Below are 20595 nucleotides of genomic sequence, written 5' to 3' on the forward strand. Positions count from 1 at the left end.
TATTTGGATGTAAAGAAAAAAAAGGATACAAGTATATGCCATGGCAGTAGTAAATTGCCAGGCATATACAATGCAGGAGTGGTCATGCAAAAATCAAAAGTCGAGTCTGCATACAATTCAAAAGCAAGGAAACGACCCAATGAACTAGCAAATATTAGGATAACTGGCAACCAAAGAAAAAAAAAGGAGATTCTCCCCGCCGATCACCATCCGCCCAAAAAGCACTTGTAGAGCGCCAGTTGAAAAGCAGCTGAGCAGCCACGTCTCCCAGGTTTAACACAACACTCGATAACTTGCTTGTTCCATGAACCTTTAACCAGCATATTAGCAGCAAAGATCTGTTGGTTCATCCGTTTAAACTGTAACGAGTGTGACAAGGCATCCCGCTTTTTATGTCATTTTCCACTCCTCGGGGGGGAGCATCAAGTGTTTTTTTGCTTCTTGAGATGCGACGATGAATCGGCAAGCAGCAAAACAAGTTCCCTTTTGGTATGATTTCTTTGGCAGCCTTCTCCTTTTTTGTGACATGACGCAAGGTTGAAAGGCAACAGGGGCTTTTTTTTTTGAGTGATAACAACAAGCTTGGATTGCACATGAGCAATTCTCCGTCCACGTTGAGTCTCCTCGAGTGCGGGATATATATTGCAAGTAGAGGGTCGTTCATCCTTTGGCCTCCCCCCAAACCCCCAGGTTTTTTACCTCGACCAATACCTATACTAGTAATGGTTTTCATTCGATTTTGGAAGTATCCGTCTGTAGATCAACTGGCTCGTAAGGAGTTTGATCTCGATAGCGTTATTGCTGGTAAGCAGTTTTTTTTGCTGGTGCGGCAGAGATACGCAAATCCCTAAATGGTGCTCATCTTGCAAAACCTTGCATTGTTGCTGATATAGGAAAGACATATGATCCAATCGGATTGAAAGATTTAAACAGCTACTGCCGTTTCGTGGAGCATTCTTCAGAGAACCTACACTTTTATCTGTGGTTCCTGGATTACCGGGCTCGCTTTAATGCGCTGCCTGAAGGACAAAGTTGTCTTTCTGCCCCAACGACAGTAAAGGAGACTGACGAAAAGTCCAATGCCGCATTCGAGGCCACGGAACATACACTGTCCATCTATCCTCTTCACAGTGAGATAAGAGTCGTAAGCTGTCCCTTAACTAGCATGTACAACCTTATGGTGTCACCCGACTGACGATGGAAATGTCGGAACACAGGGGAAAGATGAATACGCCAAACCGCCTTCGTTGACTGGCACTGATGCCTGGCTTTTGGACCCAAGCGCCGACACCAAAGCAGCAACAGAAACGCTCTTTTTGTCTCGCTCTCCGAAAGCCAAACTCCAACCTTTTCGGCGGGAAGTAGATCGAGCCATCTCCACGTTTATACTCACCACATCCCCCCGTGAACTCAACTTGCCGGGTCGTATCCGAACCGCTCTGATGGAAGCCGCAGAAGAAACGACTCACCCATCGGTATTTGAGCCCGCCGCACAGCACATCCGTACCCTCCTCTCCACAACAACGTATCCCAATTTTCTAAAATACGCATGCTGTAACGCCAATTACCCGCGCATGGTGTTTGCAGTGACGCTGACAACCACATTGATGCTTGCGGGTTTGTTTACCGGTATCTGGACGGTTATGACGGGTATGCCACGAGCCTACCGACTCTTTGCTGTCCTCTTTTTCTTTTTGGGTGCTTTGATTGGCGGGTTTAGAGCTGGATGTATTTGTATATACCGTGAGTCCTTGAAGCCATTTTAGCATTTGTCAGAGATACATTTCCGCTGACATACTATACTAGTGTTTGGATGTCGACGACAAGTACGCCCTGACGAGATGTGGGCCGATGGTACCTGCCGAATCAAACGTCCTCGATTATGGTGTCTTCGTATCTTTGAAAAGGAAGTGCGGGTTGAAGAGGGCCGGTTACGGCGGATTTGTGATCGGGTCTTTGTTAATGTTTGTTTTCCACCCGTTTATGCGTCCCTTCTGGGCCCCTTTATTGTTGTATTTACTCTGCCGTTTTTTTTTTTTTTTCGATAGGCATTGATAGGTGCCATTACCTTTGCGGGCTTGATGGCCGCGATTTTCTTGAGTTTGCCGAAAGGACACTATTGACTTGCATAAACACTTGGATCGACTGTAGCGCACAACAATATATGGATCGGATGTGTAGATATTCATTAGTGTAGTTTTCGTATCATAGCTGGATAGTATTCGTAGGTTAGTAGCTGTGGTGAGGATTGCTTTTGCACCGTATGTAAACATGTATATCGAGTAATACAGTTCGGAGTTGGTCCATTTCTTGAACATGTAACATTTCAACAACTTTGTTCTACGCAAATTGGGGCAATCTCACCTATTGCCGCAACGGCTATACCGACAGAAATCATTCATGTATCTCCAGTGGTTGACAGCTGCCTTATCCGAAGGTACTGAGACAAAGACTCTCGGAACTGGTACCCACATGTTCATGAGACGGTGTTGCCTGCTCAATCGACACAAATGTAATGAGAGTTCAAAAAATGGTGCATTTATCGCAGAGATTCAGTACGACGGTCTCGATGACCCACTTGAAATGTCATCCAAACTTACCATTATGTGCTTTTGTAGTGTCGTGCATACGCTTGCCATTGAGCAGTATCCCATTTTTGATGAACTGTGTATTTGAATACTTTCATTCTCTTAGCCTCTTAGGATTCCCTAGATCATAGATAGTCATCGGTACGCCAATTTCCACGGACCTACTCTGCGCACTTTAGAATTGTTTGAGAGAGTGGAAGTCAAGGCCTGTTAGCGGTCAATACAGAGTTGCAGTCCTTATGATTACTTCTTCAAGTCGGACTTTGCCATTGGTGGCAGTTATTCGTACGGGTTTGCTCCAAGCAGAACCTTTGATCGCCAAGCTTCCAATTCATTGGATTTTCAACGAAGCGGCTCTAACATGTTTTCTTCGGATCCTTCAAGTCTGACCCTTTCGGGGTTTTTGTAATGAATACTCAGAGTCCTTTGGGCAAATACACGCCAGCGCTTGCCTAACGGTAAAATGCGGACTACTCGATAGACTATTTTGAGATAAGCACATGTCATGCAATTTGTGAGTTGGTCAACATTGGTTTATCTACAAAGACAGTCCAACATGCGTACACACACACACACACGATATAGCGTTATGAGCACACGGTGCCATAGGGACCAGTGCTTGACCGCTGACTTTCTAAAGTGAACAGTTTTTCGAGCTTGAGCGGCGGGGCGGGGGGGGGGGGCTGAACATCCGTCACTATCGATAGTTAAAGTTTGACCAATTGGTTGCTTTTCGACATAGTCCGAGTTCTTGTAAGCTTTTGTTTTTAATTCCAGAAAAGGACACTTTTTCATCAATGGGTTACTATCGAGTAGCGCCATTAATTAACTCAGCTTAAAAACCTTAAACTGTTCTTCTATGGATGGTAAAGTGTTATGATTTTGACTGGCCTGCGCAGCTTGTGTTGGAGTAACCCACAGTCCAACTCTTCACATGTTGACGCCTCTAAAGGAAGGAAAAGAAAAAGCAATTTACCGTCATTTCGATTTCCTACAGTTGACATATTTACTTTGCAGCAAACCTCTTCACCATTCGATCAAACCTCGATCAACAAGCTCACAAGTAGTACTCGGTTAACGACAATGCTTTTTTTGCTTCTGTTCTTGATATTATCTACTCTGGCTGTTTCCCATGTGAGATCGGCCTGTGAGTGTGGTTACATTGACGAGAACGGTAACAGCTGGATGGATGCCTTGGTTCTTCCTTTCAACAAAATCAACGAATACAATGAACATCCAGACGTTTATTTGAATGACTACGTTCATGGCAAAGCGTTTGGTAACTACAGTTACCATCTCGACCCAAAGAACGTTGCTCGAGACGAAAACGGAGACCTCTTATTGTGGACTCGTCCTCCGGTTGGCGGTGTCGTTCCTTCCTCTCAACTATCGACTCGACGCAGCGATTTCCTTTTAGGAACTTATCGCTCTTTGATTTCCTTTCCGCGTTTGCCGGGTTCTTGTGCTGGTTTCTTTTACTATTACAACGATTCTCAAGAGATCGACATTGAATATCTGGGTCAGAAAAGCGATATGCTTTACGTTTCAAGTAAAACCATTCCACTCCCAGATTACAAAGCCAGCACTTGGGAGAACGTTCCTGTCAGCAAAGGAAGTTTGGAAGACAAATTCATCAATTACCGTTTCGATTGGCTTCCTGATCGAGTCGATTTTTACATGGATGATAAAAGGGTTTCAACACTACCTGCCTCACCCAGCATGCCAGGGAAGGTTATGTTGATGCATTGGTCCAGTGGCGATGAGAATTGGAGCGGTACCCCACATGCAGACATTGTTAGCAAATTCAGGAATGTTGCGGCTTTTTTCAACTCCACAAGTCCTACCATCAAGAGAAATTACGATACTTTGTGTCAGGCTCACCGGCAAGAATCTACAGCGCTGTGCAAAGTTGCTAATTTCTCGACTACCGACCTTTATGGATATAACGAAAACGTCATTCGCCTTTCGGCGTCGAGTACTGATGAAACGTCCTCAGCTGTGAGGACCTCACCTTCAATCGACGCAACATGGGTTTCCCTTGTGGCCTGCATAGTGGTTGTCGTCATGTATGTAAGCTAGACATTCACCATACGGGAAGAATCTCTCTTTTATTAATGGGAAAAAATACGTCAACGTTGAATGACAAAGGGGGAGCGGAGGTAAGTTCGAAGCCGTCGGAGGAGTGCGATAAAATATCTACGTCCTTACAATCTTGTGACTTTGTCGGCAAAGGAGCGTTTGGTAGTGTTGTTAACGATTTCAAACAACATGTAATCAAAACGATACCATTTACACAAATGGTTGACGAATATGCCATTTCTGTATGGCCGAATCGAGTTGCAAAATAAAGTAGATATAGCTGGAAATCATTGGTTTCCGTGGATTGGGACCGAAAGTCATAGGCGCTTGGATTTGTAACGGAATATAAATTATATAGTCATGATAAAAATTGGAGGGAATAACACACAAAAGAGTTCCTCGAAAGCTATAACCTCACCTAAAGAATAGAAACCTACTAGACCATGGAGTCTCCGAAATGAATTCGTTAGGAATTGACCATAGAGACCTTCGTACAGGGAATGTAATTGTGGAAAGGCATCGACTTCAAATTTATAGATTTAGGCGAAGCGAAAATGGTTTTGTTGACTGACGAACCCTCCTTAGATACTGAGAGTTTACACGACGCAATACAATATCGACTCGAGAATCTTTAACCTTTTTTTGAAATCACACTCACATCGATATTATCAGTCTGACTGTTGACACCATTGTGTCACATACCTCCTATCATCCTCATTTAACCTCACATTTCTCATGCTACCCTTTTGAAAACTGGCAAGTATCCGTAATCTTTATGAGCACAAGGTGCAAAGAGGACTAGTGCTTGACCGCTGACTTTAAATGAACAGTTTTCGAGCTTTATGGACCAACAAGGTTGATACAGAACAACATAATAATAATATTCACCGGTTAAAGACAATAAAAGGCAACTGCCGATATTTATCTCGTTTCATACACATTGTGCCCAACTTGTTCTATTCGAAATTCCCGCGATCCCTTCTCCTTCACCAACCAATACCTATCCAACTTGTATGTATCGTACATACTCGCTGCCAACGTCATAGCCTTGATATGGCTGGGTTTATGCGTTGCTTTCTTGGCAAACTCCCGATTGGCCCATACACACATGGCGAGGCACTCTCGCCGATGATTCAGATCCCCATACCAATACTTTAGAATGCCACCACTTTGCCTTGCTTCCTCGTGTGCCAGCCGGTCCGCTTCATACAATGCACCGTGGTCGGCATCAGGGTGTCGAATACTTCTAAAGACGACCAAGTACCATCTGCCAGATAGATCTGGATCTAGGGACGCTGCAATGGCGTTCCAGTTGAAAGCATCCTCGAGCGGAATGGTTCGGTAGTCCACATGGAGGGAATCGAGGTTATGGAGGGCTTTCTCGAGAGCAATATCGGCAGATGTTATTGTAAGATGGTCGTAGCTTGAGGACGTCTTATTGGTATCGCTGCCGACGATGGAGCTTGCTGCATGGCGAGGAGAGGCGACTACGACGGGGGGTGCCATGATAGGATGGAGAATAAACTCGTAAACGGGTCAGCTATCTTTTTGGGCATATTTCAATTGCTTGGTCTTATATAAATGTCAGGTTGGGGGTGAACTGCCAATGCAAAACTCATCGCGCAATCCAATTGTGCAATCGGGAATACTGATTATGTGATCACATTTGGGGTGTTGCATAAGCACATCACTTTGAATGACAGCGGCAAATGCAGGCCATTACGAATCTTTTTGCACGGCCATTTGTCTTTTTAGCATCCGTTTTTATTTTGTCAAAATGTGGTCACTATGATGGATGCGGCGAATGCAAATGGTAGTGTGGTCAGCTCTTTTGACAACATGCATGCATCGGCGGCCGCCAACGTCTTCAACCTACACCCATACGAGCGACATATACGTAACATGCGTCCCAACAATTGACACCCAGACAAGACAAGATGACTGCTGCTCAGATGCTTTCCCTTGTAATAAAAGATGGATCTTGGAAATCCTGCATCATCGACATCCAATGCAACGGGTCATGGACATGCACTACCGGGCATGGCTACAAGACGATTGGCAACCCTACCTCCGTATGTTCGTCCTTGTCATCGTTCGTCATTTGGCTTCAGACTTTCTCCATAGCGTCCATGCAACATTCACAAAAAAGCACACTTGCACAGCACACATGCCAGAAACGCTTTCCAAAGACATGTGACTGTTTGGATCTTAATATACACTTGATTATTCCAAATCGGGATTATGAAAAGTGAAACGAATCACACTGCAATGTGATTGTAATGCATACTATAATCAAGTCTAATGCATTAAAGAATGACTTGTATGCATGGATCCCATTCTAATGCAATCTCCACTTGTGCCTCCCCCCCGTCCTCCTGTTGCCGGAAAGCGTTTAACCCTGAAATTTCCCACGCAATTGCCTATAAAAAGGAACGCCTTTGGTATCCCCCCCCTCCTTCTTCGTGCCCTTTGCAGCCCACCTGGTTTTATTTTTTTTTCTCAAGGTAAGTCGTTGTGTGTGCGTGTTCAAGTCTTGTTTTTTGCGCGTAACGCTCATCGCGGATTCTCATCTCTCTCGCAGTCGCACCTCCTTTCAATCGTTTATCATGGCCTCTCCACATGTCATTATCATTGGTGGCGGTCTTGCTGGTCTGTCAGCCGCTCACACTGTTTTGGAGCGAGGAGGAAACGTCATTCTTCTCGACAAGAACTCGTTCTTGGGTGGTGCGTATGGTTTATTCTCGTTCATTGCGGTTTATGCCAGACAGCTCAATTCTGTGCACGCTTCTCTACAAGGTAACTCTACAAAGGCTACTTCTGGAATCAACGGTGCTGGAACGGCCACCCAGAGAAAGCTCAACATCCCGGTAAGTGCTGACTGCGCGCGCAGCTTGGCGAGTGACGCGTCGTGATTCATTTTTGGTCCGCTTGCTTACACATGCGCTGGTTGCAGGACACATCGGAAATCTTTTACGAGGACTCTGCAAAGTCTGCTCGTGATTTGATTGTTCCTCCACTGACCAAGGTCCTCACATACCAGTCTGGCTCGGCCGTTGAATGGATTCAAGAAAAATTCCAGGTGGATCTTTCCTTGGTTGCGCGGTTGGGTGGACACTCTCAACCCCGTACACACCGTGGAAAGGAAATGTTCCCGGGAATGACCATTACATATGCCCTCATGGAGACACTGGAGGACATTGCAAATGCTCAACCCAACCGTGCCAAGGTCATCAAGAAGGCTGATGTGAAGAAGCTTATCAGCGAGAACGGCAAGGTGGTTGGTGTGGAGTACGTCCGCGATGGAAAGACCTACAAAGAGTCTGGTCCCGTCATTATTGCAACCGGTGGTTATGCGGCAGATTTCACAGAAACATCACTGCTGAAGAAGTACCGGTAAGCTTTTTCTTTTCCTTATCTTTTCTTTCTGTCATGATTCTGACCAGAAACAAAAAGTCCTGAACTCTGGGATCTCCCAACAACCAACGGTGACCACTGCACTGGTGACGGTATCAAGATGACCCTCGCCATTGGTGGTAACACTCTTCACATGGAAAAAGTGCAAGTGCACCCTACTGGTCTTGTGGACCCCAACGAACCCGACGCCAAGGTCAAGTTCCTTGCTGCTGAGGCTCTTCGCGGTGTTGGTGGTTTGTTGCTCGATGCCAACGGACACCGCTTTTGCGATGAGCTCGGTCACCGTGATTACGTGACTGGTATGATGTGGAAGAACAAGGGTCCCTTCCGACTGGTTCTCAACGGCAAGGGTGGAAAAGAGATTGAGTGGCACTGCAAGGTACGTTTACCCTGGCGTTTCAAGTTTAATGAAAGGATCCTGCAAGCTGACGTTGCTTCACCAGCACTACATGGGTCGTGGCTTGATGAAGCACTTTAAGGGTGCAGACTCCCTCGCCAAGGAGATGGGTATCTCTGTGAAGACGTTGGAGGAAACCTTCACCAAGTACAATGAAATCGCGCGGACAAAGAAGGATCCTTTTGGCAAAAAGTTCTTCCACAATGTCCCGTTTGTGCCTGATGACGAATTCTGGGTGGCCATTGTGACCCCCGTTCTCCACTTCACCATGGGTGGTGTTCAGATCGACGAATATTCCAATGTGTTGACCGGAAACGGCCAAAAGCTTCCTGGTTTGTTTGCTTGTGGTGAGGTTGCCGGTGGTGTGCACGGTGCCAACCGTCTTGGTGGCAGTTCTCTTCTTGGTTGTGTTGTGTACGGGCGTGTAGCCGGTGCAACCGCTGCATCTTACCTTCTGGAAGAGTTGTCTGGCAACTCTGCCGCCCGCCGTATCGGTGGTATTGCTGGTCACCTTGGTGGTGCCCCCATTTCAATCTCTGTCGGTGGCGTCAACATTGCTCTCAGCTTTGACGGTGCCAGCGGTGCTTCAGCTGCATCAGCAGGTCCACAAACAGAACCTTTGCCAACCGAAGCCAACACTGGCCCAGAGCCAAAGGGTGAGCCCAAGAAGCAGCAGAAAGAGTACACCTTGGCCGATGTTGCAAAGCACAACACGGATAAGGACTGTTGGGTCGTTGTAAATGGTCAAGTGTTGGACGCTACCAACTTTTTGAAGGACCACCCTGGTGGCAAGAAGGCTATCATGTTGTATGCCGGCCGAGATGCAACAGAAGAGTGTAAGTTTGTATCATTTCCTTGCCAGTAGTCTGCGTTTTAACCCTTTTCTCCGTTCGTAGTCAACATGCTACACAAGCCAGAGGTCGTTGCAAAGTACGCCCCTGAAACCATCATTGGCACTCTGAAGAAATAAGTAGAGATAGTGTAGATAGTGAGTTCAGCAGGCTGGATTCTGACAGGAGTAGCGTTAGCCAGCATGACTTTTATATTACAGCATCCAGGGCGGGAGAGTCCTCTGAGAAATTGATTTATTTCGTGTGCTTTGATTTTTGATTGATTGATTTTGTCTTGAGAATGTGGGCAGATACATGTATGAAATGAGGGCGGAATGGACAAGGATTTGCCACAGTGCATCTCACACGTCTCATGTCCTTCTAATTTACGTTCTACTATGTACAGAGAGAGTTGGCGTAGACATCTTTAGAGTGGGTCCATGCCATGCAGCGAGTCTACTCTAGGAGGTGGTAAGACTGGTGGGTACCGTCGTGGTCGATGCAACAATTGCGCACTGCCCGTCCGATGAATGGATGTTTTCTTTCGTAGTTTTCCTGCTAGAGGTAGTGTGGAGTATACAAATGTAGGAACGGCACTTGACTCTTGGGGAGCTCCAAACTGAGCATACGTAGGCGCATGGGATGGTGGACTGCTATTACTGCATGGGTGATGTGCTTGGCGACGAATGTGTGCCCTAAAAGGTAAAAAGCACATGTAAGAGTCAATAAGAAAAACAGAAGCCAAACGACAAGAAACCAACCGTCGTCGTAAAGGTTTGACAATCTGATATTTATATCCCCGTTCCGACTGAATAGTTGCATCGTCGCCTGGGTCCATGATGATATCCACGGTATGTGTATCCGCATATCGACGCCGATAAAGCGAATACTCTTGATCGACATGATCAACATCGTCATCGAATGTTGACTCGACTCGTTCGTCATCTGTGTATGGTCGGGTGTTTCCAGTGTGCAATAACGCTCCAGATATGGTTGACAGATTGTACAAGAGAGCTTGTAGATCCGCTTCACTTTCGTCTACTCGTTCGTTGGGGCGGGTAGAGAGGTGCCAATCTGTGGCGATACGGACTGCGCGGAGCCAGGGTGTTGCGAGTGTGTGTGCGTTGGAGGAGGAGTGGGATTCAGAGGGCATTTGTGCGCGTGTGTTTTCTTTTAGAGCAATATTGTTGTTGGGGAATATGTACAAAATACTAATGTAGAAAGGCAGTGATCTTGCCCTGAATAAAAGGGAGAAACACAAAAAGTAAGGTAAAAGCAAGTCCGTAAAGTCGATAACTATCTTTTATTTTGGGAATGAGCTCCGCCATTGTTGCCTCAATTTGAGGATATTTTAACTCCTTTGGGGGATCATCCCCCTTCTAAAGTTTAAACATGAACAGATTGCGTAGATCGTTTGAGGCTGAGTTTTTGCTTACGTGATGGGCCCCGTACGCGATTATTTATTGGTAAGTTTGGTGGGTTGCCCGCCTCCTTTTCCACCCAGTCGAGTTTTTTTTTGAATACGAGGATTTTGTAGGGAGGCAATGCTATAGTCATTTTGTGCTCAAGTTTGGTCGTTCTTCTACTCGTAGAATGGCGGGGGGTGGAGGGGCACACACTGGCTCACATTGTAATTTGATACGTGCGCTGGAAATCAAGACTCGGAGGGGTCGACTGTGATGGCTTTTGACTGGGTCATGGAGCATACATCTTGGCAACATACATCCTCTAGTACTATCTTCTTGCACAAACTGTATAAACAAATCGGCGGCTGTGTATTTTCTTTTCAACAGCAGTGTGTGCCTTGAGTGCATTATGCCAGGTGCCATGCATTATCCTGGGGCCAAACTGTCAATGGGATTGAAATCGAGTGTTTGAATCCTCAACGAATTTCATCCGTAGTAGTAATGCAACGCACACTGAGCGGCTCTTGCTACATTCAGCCCCTTCCTTATACGATATCCTGCTTTACTTCCCTTTGTCATGCCATCCAATTGCCTTGCGCTGTGGTCCATTTCCGGTTCTTTCCGGTTTCATAGCCAGATCCATCCAGTATGGAGACGCATTTGTGGCACAGCAACGGGGGCAAGTCGATACTGTGGCCAAACGTCCCATCTTGTGGAGTGTCCATTGAAACCATCTCAAGAACTTGTTGAATTCTTGTTCAGGCACCCTTTTATTCACGCCGTTCGACAGATACCCTTTGTTGAAACAAGGGTTTTGTAGCTGGCAATTCCAGAGTATATAGTACATTATTGTCGTTTGGTGGGTAGCGAGGAATTGGGTAGGTAAGGAAAGTTGCAGTTTTGCAGGTTATCTAGTCAACTGCTTGCAGAACCGTATGGGAGGCAATGCAAGGGTTGTTTTGAAATTGATATCCTTTTACTTGACCTCCTGTTTCAGTGTGAGCTCTGACCACGATCTCCATACTTCCTTTTTTGAAATATCATAGACGCTCACCGGTTTGCCTACTATCATGGCAATGAGCGGTCATACAGCCCGCCGCTGGTGGGCTATGGTGGTTTTGACTACATTTTGGTCGTTACTGGTTCAGCTCGCATCCACTGCTGGAGCGACATCTCTTCATGCACGGGATGGGAGTGTCGGCCGTTACCCTACTACGTTCGAAAGCGTACCACAGAAATTGTTTTACTTTGAAAACTCTGAGGTTTGTTGTCGAGTAAGATACATTTCTGTGATGCACAGGAATGCTAAATTGCTCCTCCCCTTGACACAGGTCATTCTCATGTACGAAAATGCTAGAATCTGGCGATCGACTGATGAGGGCCGGACGTGGACAAAGGTCTCAAATATACCTGATCGGTCTGCTACTCTTTTGATTCACCATCCGCATGCCAAGGACACAACGGTAAGGGATGGGCGGGAGTTTGATTCTGGAATGTTGCGTGCTTATGCAGATCTTGCGTGTATAGGCCATCGTCTTGACCCGTGGAAAGGAACATTACATAACAACGGATCAAGGGGAGCACTGGAGGACTTTTAGCACTGACCTTGAACTCGTTTATTCCGGTCATGCAAAGTTTGCGTTCAATGCCAAAAAGGGAAAAGCATCATACATACTTTTTACTGGTGCTAAATGCGAAGGCAGCGATTGGACCAGAACATGTCATGAGGAGGTAATGTAATTTCCAGTAGTGTGTCAAGCACGACCGTTAAATCCCTGCTCTAATATCTTTATTTGACTGCAAGACATTCTATACAAAAGACAACTTTAAAACTGTGGAAAAGCTGTTGACCTATACCACCGAGTGTGTATGGGCGAATGGGTCACCGCATTTCGAGTACCCTTCAGAGGATGCTATTTTCTGTGCAGAATGGCCGGACGACCTGAAACATGGCGACTCGTCGCGCAAAGATCCAACACAACTTCGTCTTGTCAAAAGTGACACCTATTTCAAAGATGCCAAGCGTGAGGTTATTCCACTGGGCGGTGGCGGCGCTGTTGGAATAGGCATTGTTGAGCGGTTTTTGGTCATTGCTGTGGTAAGCTCTTTGAAGTCTTTTACTCGTTGCAATGATGTCTCTCATATCGCCGTTAGAAAATGCCGAATACTGGAGCTGCGGAGCTTTTTGTGTCAACGGATGGAAATGTGTTCAGTCGAGCTCGTTTCCCACTGGGAACCAATATGCAGCAGGAGGTGGGTTTCAACGAGAGATGATGTGAGCAGCCCAATGGGTTGAGTAACCGGAAATATCTAGGCATACACGGTGCTTGAATCATCGACAATGTCACTCGCGATTGATATGTTGGCCGGAAAGACTTCGTCAACTCGACCGTCTCTGTATGGAACTCTGTATTTTTCCAATACGAATGGAACGCATTTTGTCAAGTCGTTAGAGCATACAAATCGCGCCAGGGGGGGTCACGTTGATTTTGAGAGAATCCAGGCGTCGATTATTCAAGGGATACAACTTGCAAATGTAGTCGTCAATTGGCAAGAGATTGAGCGTTCAGGCATTGAAGCAGACAAACAGCTTGCCACAAAGCTCTCCTTTGACAATGGCGGAAGATGGGATTTGCTCCGACCGCCAGCGGTAGATGCAGAGAAAAAGCAATGGTCTTGCACACCTGCAACCTCCGGGCCCGTCAAGCAAGATTGTGCCCTACACTTTCATTCCGTCACCCATCCACATAATGTGGGGAGAATATTTTCGACAAGTGGCGCTCCTGGGATCCTAGTCGGGGTGGGGACAGTCGGTCCTTACCTGCAGCCTTACGAAAAGAGTGATACATTCCTCTCAACCGACGCTGGGCGAACGTGGATAGCGGCTGCAAAGGGGCCTCATAAGTACGAGATTCTGGATTCCGGGGCAATCATCGTGCTCGTACCAGACAAAGATACTACTGACCACGTCATTTATTCAACGGATCATGGGAAATCGTGGCAGTCGGAACCCCTGGAACTCGGAGAGTCGAAGAAATGGAAGCCTTTAATGACAATCCTTGATAATGATTCGACATCTCAGAGGATGCTGCTGTTTGCTCAGGATAAGGAGGAGAAGAACAAGTACATGGTGCAACTAGACTTTGGCGATGTATTGAAACGTCGTTGCGACAATGTGGATCATCCAGAAAACAGCAAAGATTTTGAACTGTGGAGACCTGGCGATAATGTCGGTGGACAGACCTGTCTTCTCGGCAAGTCAGTCGCATTTTACCGGCGCAAAGCGGATGCAAATTGTTATGTCAAAAAGAAGTTTCAAGCGCTCCCAACCCAGGAGGAGATTTGCGAGTGTGGTGCTCATGACTATGAGTGTGATGTGGACTTTGTGCGAGATGACTCCCGCCCTGACGATCTTATCTGTAAACCTGTTGGCGATATCAAGGATCAGCCTTTGGACTGCAAGCCTGGAGACACATATAATGGCAAATCAGGGTATCGAAAGATTCCTGGGGACGTGTGCAAGAACGACAAGTACCCACTAACGAAAGAAAAAACTTGCCAAAAAGTGGATCGGCCCATTGGCATAGTGGACCCACCTGCAGGAAGGGATCCGAGCTCCTCAGTAAAAGATTTCGATACCTCTATCGAGCACGTCTTGTACTTTCGCAAGTCATCTGTCGTCGTCATGCGGACATCCTCGAAGCAAGTATGGCGCAGTAATGATGAAGGCAGTACCTGGGAGCGCGTTCTCGAGGATAAAGGACCCATTATGGGCATGGGCCTCCACGAAACTGCTGATAAGCGCGCATTCTTCTTTACGGACAAAGGGGAAATATGGATGACGGACGATGCGCTTGCTGGTGGCAGCGGTACTTTACGGAAGCTAGACACTCCTAAGCAGTTCAATACCATTGGTCTCCCAATCATTGACTTCCATCCGGATCAGCCGGATTGGTACACTTTCCTTGGTGGGGCTCGTGGCTGTAGCTCGAACTCGAAAAATTGCTACACCGAAGCATATATTACCAAAGATAACGGCAAAAGTTGGAAGAGCATTGAAACATGGGCGAACAAATGCATCTGGGCACGAGATGTTAAATTCAAGAATCCCGCGATCGATGAGGACGCTGTCTTTTGTATGAGCTACAAGTACAAGAATGGCAATATTGGACAACCGGATTTGAATCGGGGCGGTGGTGGTGACAACACCGTCCAGTTGGTGGAATTCACCAAAGAAGGCAAAGCAAAGAAAGTCTTGATTGACAAGGGGGTTCGAGAATTCTACGTGGTCAATGGTATCATGGTAGTCGCCGCGGAAGTTGCATCCGAGTTGAAACTCTTGGTTTCCGTGAATGGCCAAGACTTTGTGGCAGCGCAGTATCCTCCAAACACAAAGATTGAGAAAAACGTAAGGGCAGCTCTTGAAACGTGATGAATCAAAATGTTTTCGTTTACTAAACATATTTTATTTTTTTCATCAGGCGTTCACCGTCCTGCAATCCACTACATCTGGCGTCTTTTTGGACGTTGGACAGAGCACCCGCGAAAATGCTGAATACGGAACCTTGTTCAAATCCAACCAGAACGGAACATACTATTCACGCATGCTTGAAAACACTAATCGAAATGGCCATGGCATGGTTGATTTCGAAAAAATGCAGGGCGTCGAAGGTATTATCGTCGGAAATGTCGTTATAAACGTTAATGAGCTCTACGGCTCCATTAGCAAAAAGCTACGTAGCACCATATCATTTGATGACGGGAGTACCTGGAAGCCTATTACTGCTCCCAGTTTCGATGCCAATGGAAAAGCGCTCGACTGTAAAGAAGACTGCAGTCTCCACTTGCATTGTCATGCGGATATGAAAAACACTGTCATGCACGCATCGCAAGCTATGCACTCGAATGCGAATGCAGCGGGTGTCATGGTTGGTGTTGGGAATGTTGGAGCTCATCTTGACGAGTATAACGAGGGTAATGTCTACATCACGAGAGATGCTGGACATACGTGGATGGAAGTCTTTAAGGATGCTCATCGATGGGCTCTTGGAGATCATGGTGGTTTGATTGTGATCATCAACGATGAAGGTCCTACAGATTTCTTGATGTACGTGTACCCGGTTTTGTGCGCTCAAAAACGTGAAACTGAATTTTTTTATGGCTTGTAGGTACTCTTGGGATTTCGGCTTAAGCTGGGCAAAGTACAAGTTCGTTTCCCGCCCAATCCGGGTTGCATTGCTGACAACAGAACCCACCTCGACCTCTCTGAAATTTGTTGTTATCGGGTCTTACGCGTCAACCAACGCTTGGACGGGCGGGATGGCTGTCATTTCTATTGATTTTGACAAGATCTTTGCTCGACAGTGTCGAAAAGAGAATGGCGACTTTGAGTCATGGATGCCGAGTTCGGGCGATACTGGGAGTGGCCACCGATGCTTCCTGGGCAAGGAGGTAACCTTTCAGCGCAGGAAAGCAGAAGCACTCTGTCGGGTCGGAAAGGAATTCCAGGACACAGAAAGGAATGATAAGACTTGTCTGTGCACGAATGACGATTTTGAATGGTATTTGAAATAATGCGTCCCGTCCCCACAGAGGATCATTCTCATCGTTTTGCCATTTTCGCAGTGATTACAACTTTTTCAAGGACCCCACCACGAAAGAGTGTGTACTATTCGGTGTCGACCCCAAGAGACCAGCAGATTGCCCCAAAGGTACCAAATACGAGGGCTCGTCAGGTTATCGGAAGATCCCCGCATCGCAATGCGCCGGTGGAGTAGACAAGACAACCGACGTGGAGCGAGAATGTGGCGAAACAGGATCCATTGGAGACGTCATCATCACATCGACTAAATTGGCGGATGAGTTGGCGGACTACTTTTACTTCAATAACACGGACACAGTGATCATGTTACTTAGGAACGGAAATACTCTGATCAGTCAAGACGGTGGCCGGAAATGGGACCGCGTGCTCCAGGATGTTAGAGTTACGGCCATATGGACTGATCCATTTTGGGATACGCGCGCCTGGTTCATCACGAGTAACAAGGAGTTATGGTATACAGAGGACAAGGGACATTCTTTCCACTCCCTCACTTTACAGGCGGTGGGATCAACAGACGTTGCCACAGCTAGTGTCCTAAGTACGCACGCCGAGGAGAAGGGCTGGCTACTGTGGATGGGTCGGCGGGACACTTGTGACGATAAGACGTATCAGAGGTGTACTGACGCATGGTGGAGCACAGATTACGGGAGAACGTGGAAGCTCCTTTTGCAAAATGTCAGGCAGTGCAGTTGGGCAGTTGACGGGATGTTTAAGGTTAAGGACAGAAACACAGTCTTTTGCATTGACTGGATGAAGAAATCCTCTGATGTGTGGGTCAAGAGGTTGGCGAAGACGGTTGATGTTGGAATGGGAAAAGAAGGTTTCAAGACGGTTATGGAACGCATTGTTGCTTATGCGGTGTTTAATGAGTTTATGGTTGCTCCCATGGTAAGCACCAACCGTTTTTTTCATGTTCTTGTGACAGGTACCTGACTTTCTGTGATAGCAACATGTCGACAGCAGTGAACTGATCATGCATGTGACATTGGATGGGGAAGAATGGGCTCAAGCACACCTCCCCGCGGGCTTTAAAGTACCTGATATCGGATATACGGTGCTTCAAAGTACAACTGGGAGCATCTTTCTGGACACGCTCGTGAACCGAGTCAAAGGTCGTGAGTACGGTACGCTTTTCACGAGTAATTGGAATGGAACGTTCTACCAGCTCAGTCTGGAGAATACAAACCAAAACCTGAATGGGTATGGTGTCTCATTGGTGTTGCCGTCATGGCCGAGAGTTTGCTAATCGGGTGTACCCCCTATAGATTTGTTGATTTTGAGAAGCTGCAAGTACTAGAGGAAATCGCTTTGATCAATCACGTGTCAAATGTTGATGAAGTTGCAGCTGGGGCTACCAAGAAGTTGATCAGTAAGATCACGTTTAATGATGGTATGTTGGACCACATACTGTCCGCTGTGATATGCAGTTTTCGTTACCCATACTTGCAAATTATAGGTGCTACGTGGAGCTTTATCAAGCCACCAAATACGGACGTACAGGGGAAACCATACGATTGTTCATCGTCTGACGGGCCAAGTTGTTCCTTGCACCTGCATTCATATACAACGCGTGAAGACAAACGGGATCAATTCTCGGCCTCCTCGGCAGTTGGCATGATTATGGCAGTGGGAAGTGTCGGGAGCAGTTTGAAAGGGTACAGAGACTCTGATACCTTCCTGTCACGCGATGGCGGACGAAGCTGGAGTGAGATAACGAAAGACGCACATAGATGGGAATTTGGTGATCACGGGGGACTTCTTGTCCTCGTGAACGACGAGGGTCCAACCGATGTCATCAAGTATTCCCTCGATATGGGTAGAACCGACTTCCGGGAACTCAAGTTTACCAATGACCTTGGCGGGAAGTTAAATGTCAAGTACATGTTCAGTGAGCCAAAGGGTACAGGCAGAGGATTTGTCATTGTGGGGACTCTGAAAGGGGGACCTGCAGATGGGGAGACGATTGCAGTTCACCTCGGATTTGACAACCTTGGGCTTCGAGAGTGCTTGTTTGATGAATCGAATCATGACATGAGCGACTTTGAAGTTTGGAATCCCGGCCGTGAGACCAGTGCAAATGGAACTTGCTTCTTTGGCCAGCAGGTAAAAAGCAGCTATTAAGCGCCCCCTTATCGGCATGACAATTCTTTTAAAATGCTGCGGTTATTTTCACTTTTAGATTGATTACTATCGTCGTAAACCGGAACGGCTATGTGTGATTGGTCAACAAAATTTGGAAGGACGAACCAATGCACGCCCATGTGAATGTACGATGGCAGACTACGAATGCGAGTATAACCACGCACGAAATGAAAAGGGCGAATGCACCCTCCTTCCCGGTCTGTTACCACCAGAACCTCGATGCATTGACGGTCTTTTGAGAAAGCCAACCGCTTACCGTAAGCTCAAGAAATCAAAATGTCAGGGAGGTGCTAACCTGGACTTGGGTGAAGTTGTGGGGGTCTGTGGACGGAGACGGTTGAGCGGTGCCAGTTGGTTTTTCATCATCGTGGGTTCGGTGGGTGCTGCGGGAGCGGTGACGTGGGGATTCATCCGGTACCGAGGACGCATGTTTGGAAGAATAAGGTACGGCATCTGGTTACCAGGTTATGCGTTATCTAGCTGTCCAGATTCCTAATTTCCTTTCTGTAACACTTTCAGATTGCCTGCGGACGATTACGACTACGTGGCAAACCGCGGCGGCTCTGGCGGACACGGTATCATGGCTACCGCGAACCACATTATACGAACAGCCGTGGCTGTCTTTGCAGAAGCTGGAGAAGTCGTTGTTGAGCGTGGTCGGCAGTTTTGGGACTGGATCATGGGCAATGTCAGACGGGGGGAGGGATACGCTCCTGTTGGTGTGCCTGTTGGCGGACGAACGAGTTTGGAAGATACAAGTTTATTGGATTTAGATGATTATTAGTGGATGAATTTTTTGTTAGGGAAATTGGGTACATTTTGCCATGTAGCGTTTTGCTTCTTGCTCTGTGAAGGGAATAACAAAATATCAACAAATGGATATTATCATAAAAAAAAAGGGTAACCCACTGACTGTCTACGGACTTTTGATTGGTACAATGGCATACTCCAAATGTTGTCAACGAACGAGCGTTGCCCAACCCATTGTGTACTGCACATTCTGGGAATGGGGCAAAGGTGGATTAACCTTTATGGTAGATATAAGGTTAGGGTTACAAAGATGTGTAGGGTAGATGGTAGATGACAATGTTGAGAATTTCAGGCTTGTACGCAGTATGTTTACAAAGAACCCAAAAACTTTAAACATTCCATGCAGGGATACCTCAAACGCAAAACGGACGACATGGCGATGGACGTATTGAGGCGAATGACGACCTCTAGACCCCGATCCCGCGTTTTAATCCCCTACTGTTCAAGAGCGAAACTCTCTTTGTCAGAAACTTTCCATTCCCCATTTTTTTTTGTTTTTTTGTGGGGAAGTGGCCCTTGTTAGGATTCTTACAAGACTAGTGCGGGGTATCGGGTATCTGAGTTTACTGTGGCAATGGATTCTTACATTGTCTGATATGCACTATAGATGAAATAGTAATGTGTGGACAATGGTGCCGATGTTGTTGGTGACTTAAGTTGTTGGATGCTTCGTTTTTTTTTTTTTTGCATATGATGCCTGCGTTTTTGTACAGACGGAGCAATATGTCACTTTTTTGTCAATATGGATGCTATCTGTTTTGATCCACATGTTTGGAAATCTCGAAAACAAGAAGTTGTTTTTGCAGTGTTGAATTCACGGAGTAGATAGACTATGCACATCCAGCACCAAGCCCATAAGGTATGTACACTTGGAGATACTTTCTAGTACTTTGAGCAAAACGTCCGTAGTGTGTCCGATCCGTCTCTTTTCGATCTCGAGCCTTGGAAATTTTACATACAAGGATTGGAAATACAAAAGACATTATAAAGAATTATTTCGAACCCTTTTTCCCGTTCCGCCTCAAACCTTCGAAAATAATGCAGAGTATGCAACATTTTTCTAATGTTATTCTGTATCAACCAACGGAAGACTAGGCATTCCGCAGATTCCTACTCTTGTGTTCACAAAATATAATAGAAGATGGATATCAAATATGTCCCTCTTCAATTGGCATCTCCAAGGGATGAAGCAAGATGGAATTTGCCAGGATATATTCAAAACGGTCTTCTCTCTCATGTTGAATAATCCAGAAGAATGTCTGTGGATTCTACCCGGAACGAAACACATCTGGAGGAGACTGATCGTTAACCCTTTATTTACTGATAG

At 46.3% G+C, this 20595-nt stretch overlaps 6 protein-coding genes across 6 annotated transcripts; 4 read left to right on the forward strand and 2 right to left on the reverse strand.

Moving 5' to 3' along the window:
• Nucleotides 1–570: 570 nt before the first annotated feature.
• On the forward strand, nt 571–2317 carry SPPG_07970 (uncharacterized protein). Its single transcript, XM_016756122.1, has 5 exons — nt 571–804; nt 894–1144; nt 1218–1743; nt 1807–1964; nt 2049–2317. Exons 1-5 carry the CDS (start codon nt 594–596, stop codon nt 2121–2123), a joined length of 1221 nt encoding a protein of 406 aa, XP_016604803.1. The 5' UTR covers nt 571–593; the 3' UTR covers nt 2124–2317.
• A 1456-nt stretch (nt 2318–3773) lies between these two features.
• On the forward strand, nt 3774–4667 carry SPPG_07971 (uncharacterized protein; the record flags this gene model as incomplete). Its single annotated transcript, XM_016756123.1, has 1 exon — nt 3774–4667. One exon carries the CDS (start codon nt 3774–3776, stop codon nt 4665–4667), a length of 894 nt encoding a protein of 297 aa, XP_016604804.1.
• An 885-nt stretch (nt 4668–5552) lies between these two features.
• Nucleotides 5553–6261, reverse strand: SPPG_07972 (uncharacterized protein). The gene has a single exon (XM_016756124.1). It carries the CDS (start codon nt 6171–6173, stop codon nt 5589–5591), a length of 585 nt encoding a protein of 194 aa, XP_016604805.1. The 5' UTR covers nt 6174–6261; the 3' UTR covers nt 5553–5588.
• A 793-nt stretch (nt 6262–7054) lies between these two features.
• SPPG_07973 (flavocytochrome c) lies at nt 7055–9576 on the forward strand. The gene is made up of 7 exons (XM_016756125.1): nt 7055–7171; nt 7249–7391; nt 7464–7534; nt 7621–8060; nt 8121–8460; nt 8525–9314; nt 9375–9576. The coding sequence occupies exons 2-7, from the start codon at nt 7274–7276 to the stop codon at nt 9446–9448; spliced, it is 1833 nt and encodes a 610-aa protein (XP_016604806.1). The 5' UTR covers nt 7055–7171; nt 7249–7273; the 3' UTR covers nt 9449–9576.
• Nucleotides 9547–10668, reverse strand: SPPG_07974 (uncharacterized protein). The gene is made up of 2 exons (XM_016756126.1): nt 10070–10668; nt 9547–10003 (listed from the first exon to the last, which is right to left on the reverse strand). The coding sequence occupies exons 1-2, from the start codon at nt 10459–10461 to the stop codon at nt 9736–9738; spliced, it is 660 nt and encodes a 219-aa protein (XP_016604807.1). The 5' UTR covers nt 10462–10668; the 3' UTR covers nt 9547–9735.
• A 740-nt stretch (nt 10669–11408) lies between these two features.
• On the forward strand, nt 11409–19377 carry SPPG_07975 (uncharacterized protein). The gene is made up of 15 exons (XM_016756127.1): nt 11409–11596; nt 11761–11976; nt 12046–12177; nt 12242–12445; nt 12519–12812; nt 12869–12967; nt 13029–15122; nt 15196–15821; nt 15883–16275; nt 16340–17204; nt 17263–17516; nt 17582–17706; nt 17773–18419; nt 18496–18902; nt 18978–19377. The coding sequence occupies exons 2-15, from the start codon at nt 11785–11787 to the stop codon at nt 19240–19242; spliced, it is 6597 nt and encodes a 2198-aa protein (XP_016604808.1). The 5' UTR covers nt 11409–11596; nt 11761–11784; the 3' UTR covers nt 19243–19377.
• The last annotated feature ends 1218 nt before the right edge of the window (nt 19378–20595 follow it).

Source organism: Spizellomyces punctatus (assembly GCF_000182565.1).
Source record: "Spizellomyces punctatus DAOM BR117 chromosome Unknown supercont1.18, whole genome shotgun sequence".
Classification (NCBI taxonomy): domain Eukaryota; kingdom Fungi; phylum Chytridiomycota; class Chytridiomycetes; order Spizellomycetales; family Spizellomycetaceae; genus Spizellomyces; species Spizellomyces punctatus.

Excerpts from the sequence above, each read along its gene's own strand:
- SPPG_07972 (XM_016756124.1), bottom strand. The coding sequence starts at position 6,173 with ATGGCACCCCCCGTCGTAGTCGCCTCTCCTCGCCATGCAGCAAGCTCC.
- SPPG_07970 (XM_016756122.1), top strand. The coding sequence starts at position 594 with ATGAGCAATTCTCCGTCCACGTTGAGTCTCCTCGAGTGCGGGATATAT. Across the intron at positions 805-893 it reads TCTCGATAGCGTTATTGCTG|GAAAGACATATGATCCAATC; the intron begins GTAAGCAGTTTT and ends TTGCTGATATAG. Across the intron at positions 1,744-1,806 it reads TGGATGTATTTGTATATACC|TGTTTGGATGTCGACGACAA; the intron begins GTGAGTCCTTGA and ends ATACTATACTAG.
- SPPG_07973 (XM_016756125.1), top strand. The coding sequence starts at position 7,274 with ATGGCCTCTCCACATGTCATTATCATTGGTGGCGGTCTTGCTGGTCTG. Across the intron at positions 8,461-8,524 it reads AGATTGAGTGGCACTGCAAG|CACTACATGGGTCGTGGCTT; the intron begins GTACGTTTACCC and ends TTGCTTCACCAG. Across the intron at positions 9,315-9,374 it reads CCGAGATGCAACAGAAGAGT|TCAACATGCTACACAAGCCA; the intron begins GTAAGTTTGTAT and ends CTCCGTTCGTAG.
- SPPG_07975 (XM_016756127.1), top strand. The coding sequence starts at position 11,785 with ATGGCAATGAGCGGTCATACAGCCCGCCGCTGGTGGGCTATGGTGGTT. Across the intron at positions 12,813-12,868 it reads GGTTTTTGGTCATTGCTGTG|AAAATGCCGAATACTGGAGC; the intron begins GTAAGCTCTTTG and ends TATCGCCGTTAG. Across the intron at positions 17,517-17,581 it reads ACAAACCAAAACCTGAATGG|ATTTGTTGATTTTGAGAAGC; the intron begins GTATGGTGTCTC and ends TACCCCCTATAG.
- SPPG_07974 (XM_016756126.1), bottom strand. The coding sequence starts at position 10,461 with ATGCCCTCTGAATCCCACTCCTCCTCCAACGCACACACACTCGCAACA. Across the intron at positions 10,004-10,069 it reads GTCAAACCTTTACGACGACG|GGCACACATTCGTCGCCAAG; the intron begins GTTGGTTTCTTG and ends TTTACCTTTTAG.